The sequence below is a fragment of the Anoplophora glabripennis genome, unplaced genomic scaffold (genome assembly GCF_000390285.2).
Source record: "Anoplophora glabripennis isolate ALB-LARVAE unplaced genomic scaffold, Agla_2.0 scaffold276, whole genome shotgun sequence".
NCBI lineage: Eukaryota > Metazoa > Arthropoda > Insecta > Coleoptera > Cerambycidae > Anoplophora > Anoplophora glabripennis.
The window spans coordinates 279,486-295,806 of NW_019416521.1; the positions used below are offsets into that span (position 1 = coordinate 279,486).

Here is a 16,321-nt window from a genome sequence, read left to right on the forward strand (position 1 = left end):
GGTAATGGCGTGTGTAAGGAAGATTTGGTGTACTAGTAGTCTGTAATTCTTTAGTTATGAAACAGTGATTTCATTGGCCAAGTTCTGTAGAGGTATACATACATGAAGTATTTGTTTCTATATACGGTTCCACTTGGTATATTTTTTTGTTCATAATTAAGAAACATATTTTATGGCAAATAAAATAGATAAACCACGAACAAATCACAGAAAATACTAAGATAAACACCAGACAAAATCAAACAAAATCTATAAATAGACGGTTTTACATAATATTACATCATGAAGAAGATCACATCTATTTTGTTGTTTTGAAAAAAATAATAATTACCATATTTCATATCACTTAGGCAGCATAGACATATTCATAATTGTCGTAATGATATCAGGAACTGCTTAGCTTAATAAAATTCATTTAATTCAGATCAGGACTTCCGGAAGATGATAAAATTTTATTGATTTTTTCCTGCTTGGTATTGTAACATTTAAAACGGTATTGTTTTCTTGCTATTTCTTTCAAGATGTTGGGGTTTTCCGCAACATCCAGAATGACAATCACTCCATGGACTACATGCTCTAACTAGTATTGAATTGAACTATACCAACAATAACCAGTAAACATCTATTAATAAATAATTATCCAAATTAAAAACTAAAAATGATATATCTAAATATAATTAATACAAAAACACATAATTCAGCAAATTTTTTTTATTTGATTAGCAGGAAGATATTGCAATTTTAAGGTTCTCAACAAAAAATTAGAATTTTATATCGCGTACAAGTCATCCAAAAAAAATCATAAACTGGCGCTGAACCGGGGGATGTGACGTCATCGCATGGGAAACCGATGCCGCATGCTTGCGTGTGTTATCAGTCAGTCGGATAGTCGGGTTTTAGTTGCCTTTAAGTTTCGATTAAGTACGTTAAGATACCGAATTTTGTTATTCTATTAGTCTCTACTTTGATTTGTTTTTTTTAATATCATTTATTTGAAATATGGCTTATTCTGAAAGCAACAAAACTACCCTGAACAATTTAGGTATGTAATAAATAAGTACGTTTGTACCCTATAGAAACACTATAAACTTGTATTTTCCATTGTTGATTTTTTGTAAATATTATACAAATACCTAGAAGGACTAAGTATTTATATAAAAATGCATAATAAATATTATATTATTAATATATTTATGAGATATTAGGTAGATTTTATGTAGTTTCCATAAGAATAAAAATAGTAGTAAGAATTTTGTTTTTGATTAAGTAAATCTTTGAAACCTGTGACAGAAACAGTTTCGTCCAATTAAACGCAAAATCTTTATTCTTATTTACTATTCTTATTGTACAAAAACCTCAAAACTTTCGCTACAGACGTACTTTATAGTATTTAAAAATAGTTACTGAGAAGACCGATTTATTGCGCAACATTTTTCGATAAATTTTTCGATAAAATCGATAGTTTTCTAGTAAAAATATTAGATGCGTCATCGTTCACTAAAGGGGTAATTGTGAAAATTTATAAAAATAAAGTAGGCGGATGTCATAACAAATAAATTGTTATTTATCATATTAATAAATTGTCTTGTACACTTTCTGTCAACCAATAATTAGTACCAATTGATTAATTTATTATCAGAATAATTATAGCAAATAATATTTATACCAATGACGAATATGTCGACATGCTCCACGTGTTTTTCGAATCCAGAAAAAATAGTAACGCTGCAGTAAGATTATACCACCAAAGATATCCAAACCGACCGATTCCTCAAAGACAAACATTGGCCTCGGTGGAAAGAAGGCTTCGCGAAATTGGAAAAATTCAGCATAATCGTGAGGGCGCCGGAAGAAGGCGTAATGTCTGAACTGTTGAAACTGAGGAAGCTATACTGGAACATCTAGAACAAGCCTGTGGTACAATTACAAGACAGGTATCCAGGCAACTGCAAGTCTTGTGTAAAATGTAGCCCATAAAATTATTTTATACCCTTTTCGCCATCAATCCGTGCAAGAATTGAATGATCCTCATTTACCTAACCGCGTCAATGGTACATTAATATTTCCAGACATGACTTAAATTTCCTAATGAATATACTTTTCACCGATGAAGCAAATTTTCCTAGAGTAGGTGCAGTAAACCTTCATAATGTTCATTCATGGTCGGAAGAAATTACTCATGAAATATTTGTTTCAAGATGTCAACATATTTTCGGTTTAAACGTTTGGATGGGAATTGTAGGAAATATTCTAGTATGCCTTTTATTCTTCCACACAGGCTTGGAGCGGCCGAGTATCTTTTTGAACGAAAATCTTCCAACATTACTTGAGGATGTACCCCTCGCTACACGTCAGGTGATGTGGTATATGCACGATGAGGCGCCTGCACATAGTATATTTGCCGTTAGAGAATGGTTAAATTTAAATTACCCGAATCGCTGGATTGGTCGTGGTCGTGATGCCCCTGTTTGTTGTCCTGCACGTTCACCTGACCTAATGCCTATGGATTTCTTTTTGTGGGGACATATAAAAAATATTGTTTATGCCTCTCCTATTGCCTCCTTAGAAGAACTACGCTTAAGAATATTTCAGGGAGCAGATGACCTTCGCAATAACCAAGAACTGTTTGTGCGAGTGCGTTATAACTTCAACAGACGTATTAGGTTGCAGCAAAATAGAAATAATTTCGAAAATATTCTTTAAATTTAATTTTGCATTTCTTGTTTTTCGTTTGTATTAAATTTTATTTCAGATAAATAACTTTACCTAATACATGCCCCATGGTCATAAGTTATCAATCATTTTTCATTAATTAATAGCAAATAATTCTTAATGTTATTATTAAATTACCAACTTATTGACAGAAAGTGGCAATTTATTAATATGATAAATAACAATTTATTTGTTGACATCCGTCTACTTTATTTTTACAAATTTTCGCAATTACCCCTTTAGTGAACGATGACGCATCTAATTTTTTTACGAGAAAACTATCGGTTTTATCGAAAAATTACAAGAGGGAAAAAAGTTGCGCAATAAATCAGTCTTCCTAATAAATATTTTAAAATAAATAATTTGCCTCATATAAAAAATTTCTAATGTAATATTGCAATGGGGTTGACTGTTTCACTCCTTTATAAAATACGCCAATGATCGAACAAACATTGAAAAGTTGTCTCTTTGTTAGTAGGATGCTTATACTAAGTTTCGTGTCTCTAGCATTCCTCATGTTAAAGAAAAACATTAAAATGTGAATTTCAATCCCCTCCTTTAAGAGGGTATATCGCCTCAAGGGTGCAACTTTCATATAAGGTATTTTTACTTCAATCCTCTTATTTTTGGCTCTACATTCACTGGTACCATTTTTGCTACTTCATTTAAAAACACCCTGTATACATTTATAATTTATTAACCAAAACTATACAGGAAAGTTTGGGTTGTTACGCTGTTTCTTCTGCCACTGACAGTTTTTTACGATTTCCTCATTTCTTTATACGGATTTACCCAACTTTGCATATAAACGCCTCTGATTTTTCAGATCATCCTCTCCATATAAACAGGACTCATCGTTGCTATGATACAGCGATTCAAGCAGGCGCACAATCGAATGAGTCTGTTCGCAAAACACCAAATTGGTAATGCAAAGATAAATTACATTTTTTGAGTTAAACATTTAGTGCAGCAAGCAAAAAATGGTACACCATAAATGATCTGAGTATGGAAACTGGTATTTTTGGTGATAAATTAACGAATTAATGGAACAGAAGATCCACTGATCTGAAATCAAATGACAGTACAATAATGAAGACGGAAACAGGGTTCTATGATTGCAAACCAAAATAAAAAATGAGTAATGACAAACCACACACTCTATGCATGTTAATAAATAAATGCATCATCATAATTACTGTCTACTGCCGATTCTGCGACAGCAGATCAATCGACAAAGTAGCCCTTCGCCCAATCGGGCCAGAGCGAACGTCGAGGGACAAAACCGATCACATGCATAAACCGGATCAACACTTACAGCTCAACAGGTAGCAACGTAGTCCCAGGCAGGCAGACGAATATCCGGCGGGAAGCAGCAACAGAGCACCAACCGAACTGTGAACAGTGGGACACGACGCGGCAGTGCCACAAACGCTCGCAATCGCAGAACTGGCCCGCGAACCGACTCGTCAATCTTGTGCGCTATCGGCAATTGCTGCCTGCGATGGCGAGGCTGGTCCACCGGATCTGTGTTGAGCACATAGGCGCACTGGGGGGGGATGCCGGGCGGCCGCGGGGGACTAGACGCTGATGGTAGCTAACAGGAGAGGATCTCTTTTGGCTGGAGTCCTTGACGACTTGGTAATCATTTACTGTAGCGGAAAATGCTCGAATTCTCTTTACATTTTGTCACCCCCCCCCCCCCCGGGGGGGGGGGGGGGGGTTCGAACAAGAAACTGAAGTTATTTTTGTGCATTCCAAAAAATGAAATCCATGTTTCTCTCGTAGTCAATTGAAAAGTTACATTTGGGGTTGCAAAAGTCAGAGCACGCAATTTTATTTTTTGGATATCAAGAAGGGGTTAGTGTAAAGTTAAATCCATGTTTGTGTGGTCGCAACCCTTGTGCGTCGGCCGCCATCTTGTAAAAAGGGGCTGTGAATGGTTTTTATACTACTACTTACTATATCGGGCAAACTATTCGTCGCACAGAAAATTTGTAAATACATTTTTGTTGCAAATTAAATTCTCAACAAATTTGATTCCGTAACTTTTAGTCGTAGAATCAAAAATAACAAAGTTATTAACGAAAATAGATAAAAATTTGGGAACAAATTTTCTTTTGGTCGTTATAACTTTTTTCTGGTCATTTTACAAAAAAAATACTTCAGAGCATTTTGATAGAGGGGTTTTCAAGGAATAATTTCCTTTGCAAATTTTTTCAAATTTTATTTATTTATTAGGGTTTTACAGCGATGCGAAACTTACACTATTCTCCAGTACTAGTAAGTATACATTAATATGAATGATTAGGCATAGGAGGTGTCCTTCAAAGTTTTCTTCCAGTTATGCTACCACGTGCGTGCGTGACATATTTAATTGTGAAAAGTATTTTGAGTTTTGTGGACACTATTTTGAATTTTGTGGACAAGAGGTGGGTTTCAGTGTCGACCAAGCAGAATCAGATGCAGATCGCTCCGCTCTTGCTGCATCCCAATCGTTCGACTCAGTCACTATTGTCGCCGAAGATATCGACATTCTTGTGCTCACGGCATTTGGAAGAGCACATTCAAATGTATTTTTTTAAACCATCAAAAGGACGTACAGCCGAACAATTATATTGTCCGTCAAGTTTTATGTACGGAGACGTCATTGTGGATAATCTGTTGTTTCTCCATGCCTTCTCAGGATGTGACACACACACAACATCGGTAAAATTAAATTTCTCACAACTCTGGAAACACGTCGGGAGTTAGCTAGTGGAACAGCGTTATTCCTCAATGAGAGAGTCGACCCTACTTTGCTCACTGCCGCTGGCGAATGTTTTTTCATCTCTATATGGTGGCAATAAAAATGATGATTCTCTTGACAGTCTTAGATATAAACAATTCGCCAAGTCACTGACAAAGAATACATTTAATTTGTCTTCACTTCCTCCAACACAAGACACAGTCTATCATCAGGTTAAGTCATGGCTCGGGAATTACAGCGACCCTCAAGACTGGGTCTGGAAAAAGTATGGATAAATATTGATGCTTGTTCAAAGTTCAAAACCTCCAGCACCCCCCTGAGCTTCTAAAGTTGATATTCTGCCGATGCAAAGGAAACTGTGGAAATTGGAAAAAAGTTTGTAATGGAAATTATTCCTTGAAAACCCCTTGCTCTGATGTAATTTTTTTATAAAATGACCAGAAAAAAGTTATAACGACCAAAAGGAAATTTGTTCCCAAATTTTTTTCTATTTTCGTTAATAACTTTGTTATTTTTGGTTCTACGATTAAAAATTACGGTATCAAATTTGTTGAGAATTTATTTTGCAACAAAAAATGTATTTACAAATTTTCTGTGCGACGAATAGTTTGCCCGATATAGTAAGTAGTAGTATAAAAACCATTCGCAGCCCTTTTACAAGATGGCGGCCGATGCACAAGGGTTGCGACCCCACAAACATGGATTTAACTTTACACTAACCCCCTCTTGACATCTAAAAAATAAAATTGCGTGCTCTGACTTTTGCACGCTAAGCCCAAAAAAATGTAACATTACAATGTACTAGCGTCATGCTTTTTTAAGTTTCACGTTTCAGAAAACAGTTTTCTCAAAATTTCTGCTAACAAAAACAAATTCATCAAAAAAACGAATAGCTGCTTAAAATGTTCTTACGTCACCTTTATATTTTTAGCAAATAATAAGCCTTTATTAATATTCGGTTACTTAGAAAGTTTCTCCATAACAATTTTCATTCAAATTTCTTTACAAGTTAAGAGTTATCTTAAACATATGATATAAAAAAATTCTTTGGAGTTCCGTAATTCTTTAACTTAACTTAACAAAAATTGTACTTGTTGATCTAAATCGATTTATTTTCGCCCATGAAAGCTCCTTTTTTACCATTCGAGGACGATTTTGCGCCCGAGCTGAACGAGGGCTTTCAATAGAGTCCGAGACTGGTAAATTATACTTAACTGCTGCGTGGTATAACATTTTATCTGCTCTCACAGTTCTTTATGGTTCATGAAATAAAGATTAGGTTTTATTTTTTGACAATTCTTACTCAATTCATTTTGACATTATTTGAAATCTTGGAAAGTCGCTTTGGTTGTTTGGTATTTGTCGTTTCTAAGGTACCTGCATACATAAAAGTTTTAATTTTTGCTGGTTTTGAATTATTATTTCTAAATGAGTGATTTTTCAATACAAAGTGCAGCAAATGCCGTCGAAAGTGCGCTACGAGCAAGCATATAGAAATTTCAAAGAATGGTGCGAGAACAGAAATACTGGTGTTTCTGAAATGTCACTGCTAGCATATTTCATGGAGAAGTCAAGAACTTTAAAGTCACCGGCAAGTTTGTGGAGTGAATATTCAATGATTTAAGTCAACTATTTTCATAGGGGAGAACGTGGATATTTCAAAATAGTCCAAGCTGAGAGTATTTTTGAAACGTAAGAATGACGACTATACACCTAAAAAGTCAAATGTTTTTACAAGAGAACAAGTCAACGATTTTCTCGTTCAGGCACCCGATAACACATATTTGCCAATGAAGATAGTGACGGTCTTAGGTATTGGAGGAACATACCGTTCTGATGAGTTATGTAAACTTACTTTGGACAAGGTCATTTTCAATCATTTCGATGACACTGTAGTTCCAATTCCAAATTCTAAAAATGGTATGTCACGTACCTTAGCAATTACTTCTCGTCTGGGTTCTGTTTCTCACCTAGAAATTCTCAAGAATTGTATCAAGATTAGATTGGAAATTAAAACTGAAATTTCACGCTTTTTTATGCGCTATCCAAACAGGTAGATGTTACAACCAACCAGTCGGAAAGAATACACTTTCTATGATTCCTAATAAGATTGCACAGTTTTTTAAACTAGAACATCCTGAAACATATACAAGCCACTCATTCCGAAGAACATCGGCAACATTATTGGCTAATACAGGAGTTGATGTATCAGGAATCAAGAGACATGGTGAGTGGAAATCAGCCACAATTGCAGAAAGTTATGTTGCTGACAGTTTAAGTAACAAAAATGAAATAGCCAACAGAATTCTTTAAGTGAAAAAGACATCGACCATAAAAAATTGGAACGAGAGAAATCTATGATTAACACAAATAACTGCTTGTTAACTGCCGAAATGGAAAATGTTCTATACAGCCAATAGATTTTAATACCTTTGGATAAATACAAAGCGAAATTGTTAGTGTTGTCCAATCCATATTATGAGTATGAGTCATTGTTTTAGAAACAATTGTTCAAACTGTACTTGAAACTTTCATTGAAATAAAAATAAATTCTAAATTACTCGTTTCCTTTTTATTTTTTAGTTAATTTTAGCAACAAATATAGGCAATTAACATACCAGGCACCATTAATAAAACTGCACTTACTAATGAAATACGTGTTAAACAATTTCCTCGTATCTTCTGCCCGCACTTAAAGGAAGAACAACTTTATTGTCCCCTTTATAATTATCGCCAAACATTAAGTCAAGATTAGAGCTGTCAGTAACACAGCAACAAAATAGTGAAAGTAGGTATAAAAAAATATCAACCAAGAAACAAGAAAATCTTATCTACAAAACATTCATTCGAACAACCTGATATCAATGATGTTTAACACGTGATTCTAGACACTTGGCGGTGCCTTTGATCTTTACCACTCAATGTGAGTGATCTTGAACTCGCAGTGTTTTTAGTCTCAGGGATTTGGTACTAGGATCCGTACTTGGTGATTACAGATCATATTTTTACAAAGGGTCTATTTAACCTTGCAAAGAAATATTTTTGTTTACACATTTTACTTGGGATTATTTCATCAGGCAGTGAAATGTGGAAACAAAAAAATTTCTTTGTAGCAGCAAAGTCCACGAATATGGATTGTTTTGGGAACTAATTAAAAGAGAGTATATTATTAATCAAACATTTGCGGAAGGGTGTCAGGATATTAGGACAATAGTTTAAGACCAGTTGCCGGTTGCGGAAAACTCGTAGAGCCGTTTTTTATGTTCGCTGATATTTACAGTAGGTTACCGATCTACTTTCCATTAGGACCAAGTAGGAACTGAACCCATTTTAGATAAAATTTTAGGTCAACAAAAATTTTACCCCCTTCGTAATATAGCTATAACGTTTTTCTGGCGAAATTTAAAATTTGTTCTGAAAAGCGGAATAATCCAGTTTTTATCATTTATTTCCGGCAAAAAATTATTTTCAATTGTTCGGTCCACTTAATAGCAAGCGTTAACAAAAGTTTACATGTGTTCCATCAATGGTGATTATCCAAAGCAGCCGGAAAGTCCACGAATATGGAATTTCTCATCTGAAATGGTTAGGAAGTTATTACTTTTTGTATGAGCTCTATAAAAAAATGTCATTTGTAACAGACACTTAGTCACATCTAAATGTTAGTCAATCATATAGATTTAACTCTTTAAAATTTGTTTTTTTTTTTGATAGCTTGTTTCTAATACTTATAGTTAGTGAATCACCGTGTACATTTTAAATTAAGACATACAGTATCATTTTTAAAGACATTTAAAAAGTATTATAGATTTGAAACAAAGAAAGTTAATTACCATCGTCATTATAGCAAACCTTCAGACTCTCCTTTCAGTCCGAATTTTGGCACAGAAATAATTTTGCAAATAATGCCATAATATTTTCACTCCTCTTTGTCTACTAATTCAGATATTATATTCGCTATTATCCCTCTCCAAATGGAAATTCAATTTCTGGAAACATCGGGACATTTTTCTGCTCTAATTATTTTCAGTTACAGTCGAGCGGAAGGAAATTATTCTGGTGAAGCTTTATTAACTTCTGATGAAGGTCAATATGGACCTGAATAAGCATTAAAGTTCATTAAAGGGAAATCTTTATATTTGATGGTTTCTTTACATTTGAATAGGAAACAAAAAAATATATTTTTTAATAGAACTATAGACTATATTATCAAGAATTTAAAATATTAACTTTTCATTTTAGGCGAGGCAATGAAGCACAAAAGTTCGGAATTTTTTCCATAAAGACGGATCTGAATGCGGTTTTTTGCATTCTCTTCCAAAAATTTTTTGTAAAAAATGTGGCTACTTTGTGTTTCTGACAAACCGGAAATTGCATTGCTGCAGCCAAAAATGCATTCAAAAAATGCATTTTTTTGAGACGCCTTTTGGAAGATATCAGAACTTTGTAAATAAGAGTCAGAACTGGCCCAAATCGGGTACTCGGGGGTTTTCGAGGTTGCTGATCACGATTATGATGTTCAAATTGACCCCCCGAACACCTGGAGCTCAGGAACGCCGATGAACGTCATCTCCGTGGGACTCTCCCACAAATCACGCGGGGAAGGAGAGAAACTCGGCGCCCGGGGGTTTTTTGGGTCGCTGAATTCAAATATGCCATCGTCGAACACCCCCCGGACACCTGGTGCGCCCGAACCTGGACGTGGACGTCATCTCCGAGAATTTTCCTGACAAGATTGACAAAAACAACCCGAAAAACATTGTGGGGGCGTTTTTTGGGGCGCTTAATCCATATTTCACGTCGAAAACGACCCCCTGTACACCTGGCGCACCGGAATCTGGACGCGGACCTCATCTCCGTGGGTTTTCCTCGCACAATCGAAAAAGTCGAACCGAAAATCGATATGGCGCTGAATCCGAATTCCACGTCGACAACGACCCCCCAAACACCTGGACCCTGGCCCCGAACGTCTTCTCCGTGGGACTCTCCCAAAATTCAAGCGGGGAAGGAGAGAAACTCAGCGCCCGGGGGTTTCTTGGGTCGCTGAATTCAAGTGAGGCATTGGCGAACACCCCCCGGACACCTGATGCGCCCGAACCTAGACGTGGACGTCATCCCCGAGAATTTTCCTAACAAAATCGCCAAAAATAACTCAAAAATCATCGTAGGGGCGTTTTTTGGGGCGCTTAATCCGAATTCCACGTCGACAACGACCCCTCGAACCTGGTGCACCGTAACCTGGGCCTGAACGTCATCTCCAAGGGTTTTCCAGACACGATCGCAAACACTAACCAAAAATCGTCTCATAATTTCACATATTCATTCATGGGTAACTCTCGCCTGGGTCCCTCGAAAAAGTTGATCCAATTTGATATTGAGTTACGTATTTAAAAATTAAAGGTATTAATTAATGAGGGAAGGTAAAGTTACAGTTGGATTGTATTTGATTTGAGTTCAATAAAAAGTTTTTTAAACGCCAATTACATAAATATTGACTTTTTATTCATTCTATTTCTTTCCTCCTCACATAATTTAACTAGAATCAACAATTCCACACAGCTGTTGCAGTATTGATGTCGGTCTCTAAGACATCAGGTTTGGTTGACATTCATGGGAATGACATCGATGTCAAGATAAAAGTTCGGGTGCACCAGGTGTTGGGAGGGTACTTTTCGACGTGAAATCCCGATTCAGCGCCCCGAAAAACCCCCCATAACGATTTTGGGTTCGTCTTCTTCGATTGTGTGAGGAAACCCCTCGGAGACGACGTTCAGGCCCAGGTTACGGTGCACCAGGTGTACAGGGGGTCGTTTTCGACGTGAAATTTGGATTAAGCGCCCCAAAAAACGCCCCTACGATGATTTTTGAGTTGTTTTTGGCGATCTTGTTAGGAAAATTCTCGGAGATGACGTCCACGTCCAGGTTCGGGCGCACCAGGTGTCCGGGGGGTGTTCGACGATGGCATATTTGAATTCAGCGACCCAAAAAAACCCCGGGCGCCGAGTTTCTCTCCTTCCCCGCGTGATTTGTGGGAGAGTCCCACGGAGATGACGTTCATCGGCGTTCCTGAGCTCCAGGTGTTCGGGGGGTCAATTTGAACATCATAATCGTGATCAGCGACCTCGAAAACCCCCGAGTACCCGATTTGGGCCAGTTCTGACTCTTATTTACAAAGTTTTGAAATCTTCCAAAAGGCGTCTCAAAAAATGCATTTTTTGAATGCATTTTTGGCTGCAGCAATGCAATTTCCGGTTTGTCAGAAACACAAAGTAGCCACATTTTTTACAAAAAATTTTTGGAAGAGAATGCAAAAAACCGCATTCCGATCCGTCTTTATGGAAAAAATTCCAAACTTTTGACCTTTTTAGTGCTTCATTGCCTCGACTATTTACATAGGAAGTAAGGAACGCCGTAGAAATTTTGTGCAACATTTTTTTAGGTATCTTATTCATGTGGATGAGACTTAACCTGTAAATAGTACGTCGGTGGTGCTCAATGTTAGTGGCACAACCAGTTCCGAACGATTTAGCACTGACATGTTTGAGTGAGGTTGAGATATAGGTAGCCTACAAAGTATAACATAACTTAGTTGTAATTGCTAAGTATTTCCCATAATATCGTTAATGAATAATAGATTATTCATAATTAAAATAAACACCTATGGCATCTATATAGATACTTTTTTATGCAGTATTATTTGAATTCTACACCTTGCCTTTACCCAATTTCCTTCAATAATAGAATGTTGATCTCTAGACTATTAGAATTTTATTTTATCAAAAATAAACAAGCAGTATTTTCCCGAATGGTCTATGAATTAATATTTATAGATTTAATATTGTTGTTGATTTACGCAGTGTTTAATTTTTAAAAGTTTGATATCTAAATGTGCGTGAACGCATTTCGCGAAACAGTGCCAGTATTAATGTCGTATTCCAAGAAATTGGCTTTAATTTCGGTCATAATTGACGTATAAAATTCTCAGCATTATTTTGCATTTTCAAACGAATGCAATCATACAAAGCCATACGTTATTTAGTTACAAAAATTACGGAAGCGTCCATTTTTACGAATCTCATATTTTTGTATAAATTTATTCTGAAGTTGTTTGCGTCTAGAAATTTTCTAGATAAATCCAGCATCATATATTCATTATTATCTTAAAAAATAGTGGCCCCTCGCAATTCATTATCGATAAGTTCATCGCCTTCATTATTAATTACATTTTTGGTACACACAGAATAAAATATACTTTATTAAAGTAATTAGTTTTTGTTAAAAGCTATTTGTTATCTAAAAAAGGCTCTTAACAAATTCTAGTTTCCTCACCTTTCTGCGACGTCGTGGAGACTTGTTCGAGTGCTTATTTTACTCGTGAAGAGTGTACTACAACGTACAATAAAGGAAAAGTTGATTATTAAAGTGTAAATTGTTTAAATATTAAGTTGAAAATCAAGCCTTTTTAATATTAAAAGTTATCTGGTAAATTTTTTTAAGATAAAATTTTCACATCGATTATTTCATTGCTACAATTTTTATGCAAATTTTGAGCCTTTACTCATTGCTCTACGATGCTCTGGAGATGAAATTTTAAATAATCATTGTGGCTTTGTTTATTAATATTAAGAGGTCTAATTTACAGGTGGTTTAGAATAATAGTTCATCTATCATATCTGACATTTAATGTGAATATTTAACTTAAGTTATTGAAAAAACCGCCAGCGTATTTTTGTGTATGGACCGATTATTCAAAGTTTACATAAAAATAATTAATAATTAAATAAACGATGTGAAACTTTTATCTGGAAAAAATTTACCGCTTAACTTTTAATATTAAAAAGGCTTGATTTTCAACTTAATATTTAACAATTTACATCACAATAATCAACTTTTCCTGTATTGTTCGTTGTAGTAGAACTCTTCACGAGTAAAATAAGCCCTAGAACAAGGCTCTATGACGTCTCAAAGATGTAGAAATTAGAATTTGCCAAGAGCCTTTTTTTAATAACAAAAACTAATAAATATTTCGACCTAAAATTTATACCACTTATTAAGTATACAATGACCTTCAAAAAAGTTATAGCACGATTTTTCAGAAGCAAAGCTAATTGAATTATATAAAATTGAAGAAAACGCTAAAATTGTCTGTTTTTTTAATTTTGCAAAAAAATTAATTAACGAATTTTAATCCAGCGCGTTTCCTTTTGTAGGTATTTTTAATACATATAAAAAGGTATTAAACTTTTTTTTAGTAGCATCAACGGTTCAAAAGTTGGACACAAAAAACCGGTTTTTCGAGTTTTCGTTAATTATTTAAACTTCCGGCAACTGGTCTCAAACTATTGTCCTAATATTCTGACACCCTTCCAAAAATGTTTGATTAATAATATACCCTCTTTTAATTAGTTTTCGAAAAAAAGTCTAATCCGATTGGACTATAATTTGAAGTTCAATGTTCAAGAATAATGGATAATTGTTAATTTTCCTTTCATGGTTATTTTTAACACCACGAAAAAATAGAAAGAAAATCTTATTCTGATTATTAAACATTGCCCCACATTTAATGAATACTGAGATCTTTATGACAGATATTACTGGTATAATTCAATGCCGGTCGGGGCATGTAGTCCGTAGAGTAGTTGCAATATCGTCAATTCAAAATTAGTCCTCATAATTGGCGGCAGAGGTCGTGCTATCATAGTACCTGCAACGTCAGGCGTACACTCACTCCACGTCTGTACTGATTGATCACCTACTAGATTATTCAAAACTGCAAGCACCCTTGATCCAAAAGTACATTAAAGTCATTCGACCTTCAAAATTTCGCACATTTTTACAACTGTTCCCATGACCTACTAACAGCTTTAATTGACAAGTGTAGCGGATGTGAGGAAGCACCACGTTATGCTAATTATTGGAAGGCAGAGTCCCACGAACGCGTGGACGAGCGGCGACCGTCACATTTTGAGTTAAGCCTATTAAAAACGTAATTAAAACAATTGTTTTAAGTTGGGCGTTACGCACAGTCATTAACATGATACCGCAAATTGTAATGAGGGCAAATCATCCAAATGGTTCAAAACAGGAAGGTAAACCACATATTAAATTACAAAAATTCCATATACCGTTGAAAACCGAAAAGGAAGCCTGATTTAAAAATCCCCAGTATATATTTTTATATTATCAGGATTATTGTTTGTCCCAGACGACATTGTTTGTCTATGTTTATCTACATACAAATTTAAATTTTCCCATATTTGTTCTACACTGCCATCTATCAACAAGTGCCTAAATTTAGTTTATATTGAATACAGAAAATTTCACATGCAGTCAATGGACCAGTCAGGAGTTCTATAATTTGATTCTAGATGTCACTACTTAACCCTATTGACATAACGTTGTTGATAACACTATTGAGGTTATATTATTATTGCATTTACATAAATTTTTCTTTACATTACTTGTTTGTGATATTATTGCTGGTTGTTTGAACAATCTTCAATCGTTCTAATGCTAACCAAGGATATCTTTTTAACTTCAAGCTTCGATGAACCATTAACCTGGCTATTAAAAAATGCCCTTTAAAGGAAGCCCTATTTGCCTAAGATGTGAAACGAACGAATCTCCTATGTGGAAAAATGCTGAAAATTTGGGTGCTATTTGTCTGGATTGCGTAAACGAAACAAAAAACAATTTAAAACTAGAACTGGAGGAAGACGAAGAAGAGACTAAGACAACCAAGAGGAAAACTAGGAATACAAGGTCTTACAAGACCAGACTGAACCCTTACGCTGTACCCAAGGCAATAACCCCTAAAGGAAGAGGCAGGAGAGGCTTGACCAAGAGAACGCCAGTGAAAGCTCCAACTGCTGTTGCTACGACGGTTACGAGTGACTATGTATTTTATAAGGTAAGATACGTTCATAGTTTATGATTAAATAATACTTTCCTCATATCTTAGGGCAGTTATATTCAAGTGGGTGATATTGTTTCGATGAAAGACGTGGAAGGTGACACATATTATGCTCAAATTAAAGGCTTCTTAACAGACCAGTACTGTGAAAAGAGCGCGGTAGTTACTTGGCTACTACCTACACAAGAAAGTCCTCCGCCAAATGAAGCATTTGATCCAGCTACGTACATTATTGGTGAGTTATTTTATAAAACATTTATTGCCAGTGATGGGTGGTAAAAATTAAATCATTGGATATTTTAATAATGATCATATTTTAAAAATAGGCCTAGCAAGAAGTGGGAAATAAGAAATGTGTTTGTCCCACAGAGATCGTTATCAAAATTAATTTTTATTAATCATCACTAGATATCGCTCTACCGCATATAGCTTTTGTAAAATGTGTAGGTCCAGAGGAAGATGTTGCAAGGAAACTAGACTGTATGGAATTCATAATGCATGCACCATCAGATTATTACAAGTCTAGAACCACACCATATCCAACGTTCCATGCACCTGCTGAACCAGGATATATATGGAGCTCTCTGGATACTATGCAGAGGATATGCAGCTCTGAAACGAAAATACAACAGGCAACACAAGAAAATATATTACTTGCTACTATCCTATAAGATTTTATAAGTTTATATTATGAAAGAGAACTCTAAAAAGACAAAACACTCAAGATGAGTAATTTAAAGGTTCGTGGTTTTTATTTTTAGCTTTTGCTTTCTAGTTTTGTTCTCGTTTCTAGTAAGTAAACATTTTGACAGTGTATTTTCAGTATAAAGCAAGATAATCGCAATACTTTATATAAGGTACTTTACTTAACCTTTATTTTTACTTTTTTAATTTTATTTATGTCTGTATTAGTATATTTAGTAATTGCTTAACATTTTGTCGAATCTTAT

At 35.1% G+C, this 16,321-nt stretch overlaps 2 protein-coding genes across 2 annotated transcripts in view; one reads left to right on the top strand and one right to left on the bottom strand.

Moving 5' to 3' along the window:
• LOC108907588 (excitatory amino acid transporter 3) overlaps positions 1–4,223 on the bottom strand; it is a 51,214-nt gene extending 46,991 nt beyond the window's left edge. The window contains exon 1 of the mRNA XM_018711331.2: positions 4,028–4,223. The gene's annotated coding sequence lies outside the window, so the exon portion shown is untranslated. The remainder of the gene's footprint in view (positions 1–4,027) is intronic.
• Positions 4,224–14,862: 10,639 nt separating this feature from the next.
• Positions 14,863–16,321, top strand: LOC108907564 (GATA zinc finger domain-containing protein 1). Its single transcript, XM_018711303.2, has 3 exons — positions 14,863–15,368; positions 15,420–15,606; positions 15,819–16,321. Exons 1-3 carry the CDS (start codon positions 15,033–15,035, stop codon positions 16,040–16,042), a joined length of 747 nt encoding a protein of 248 aa, XP_018566819.1. The 5' UTR covers positions 14,863–15,032; the 3' UTR covers positions 16,043–16,321.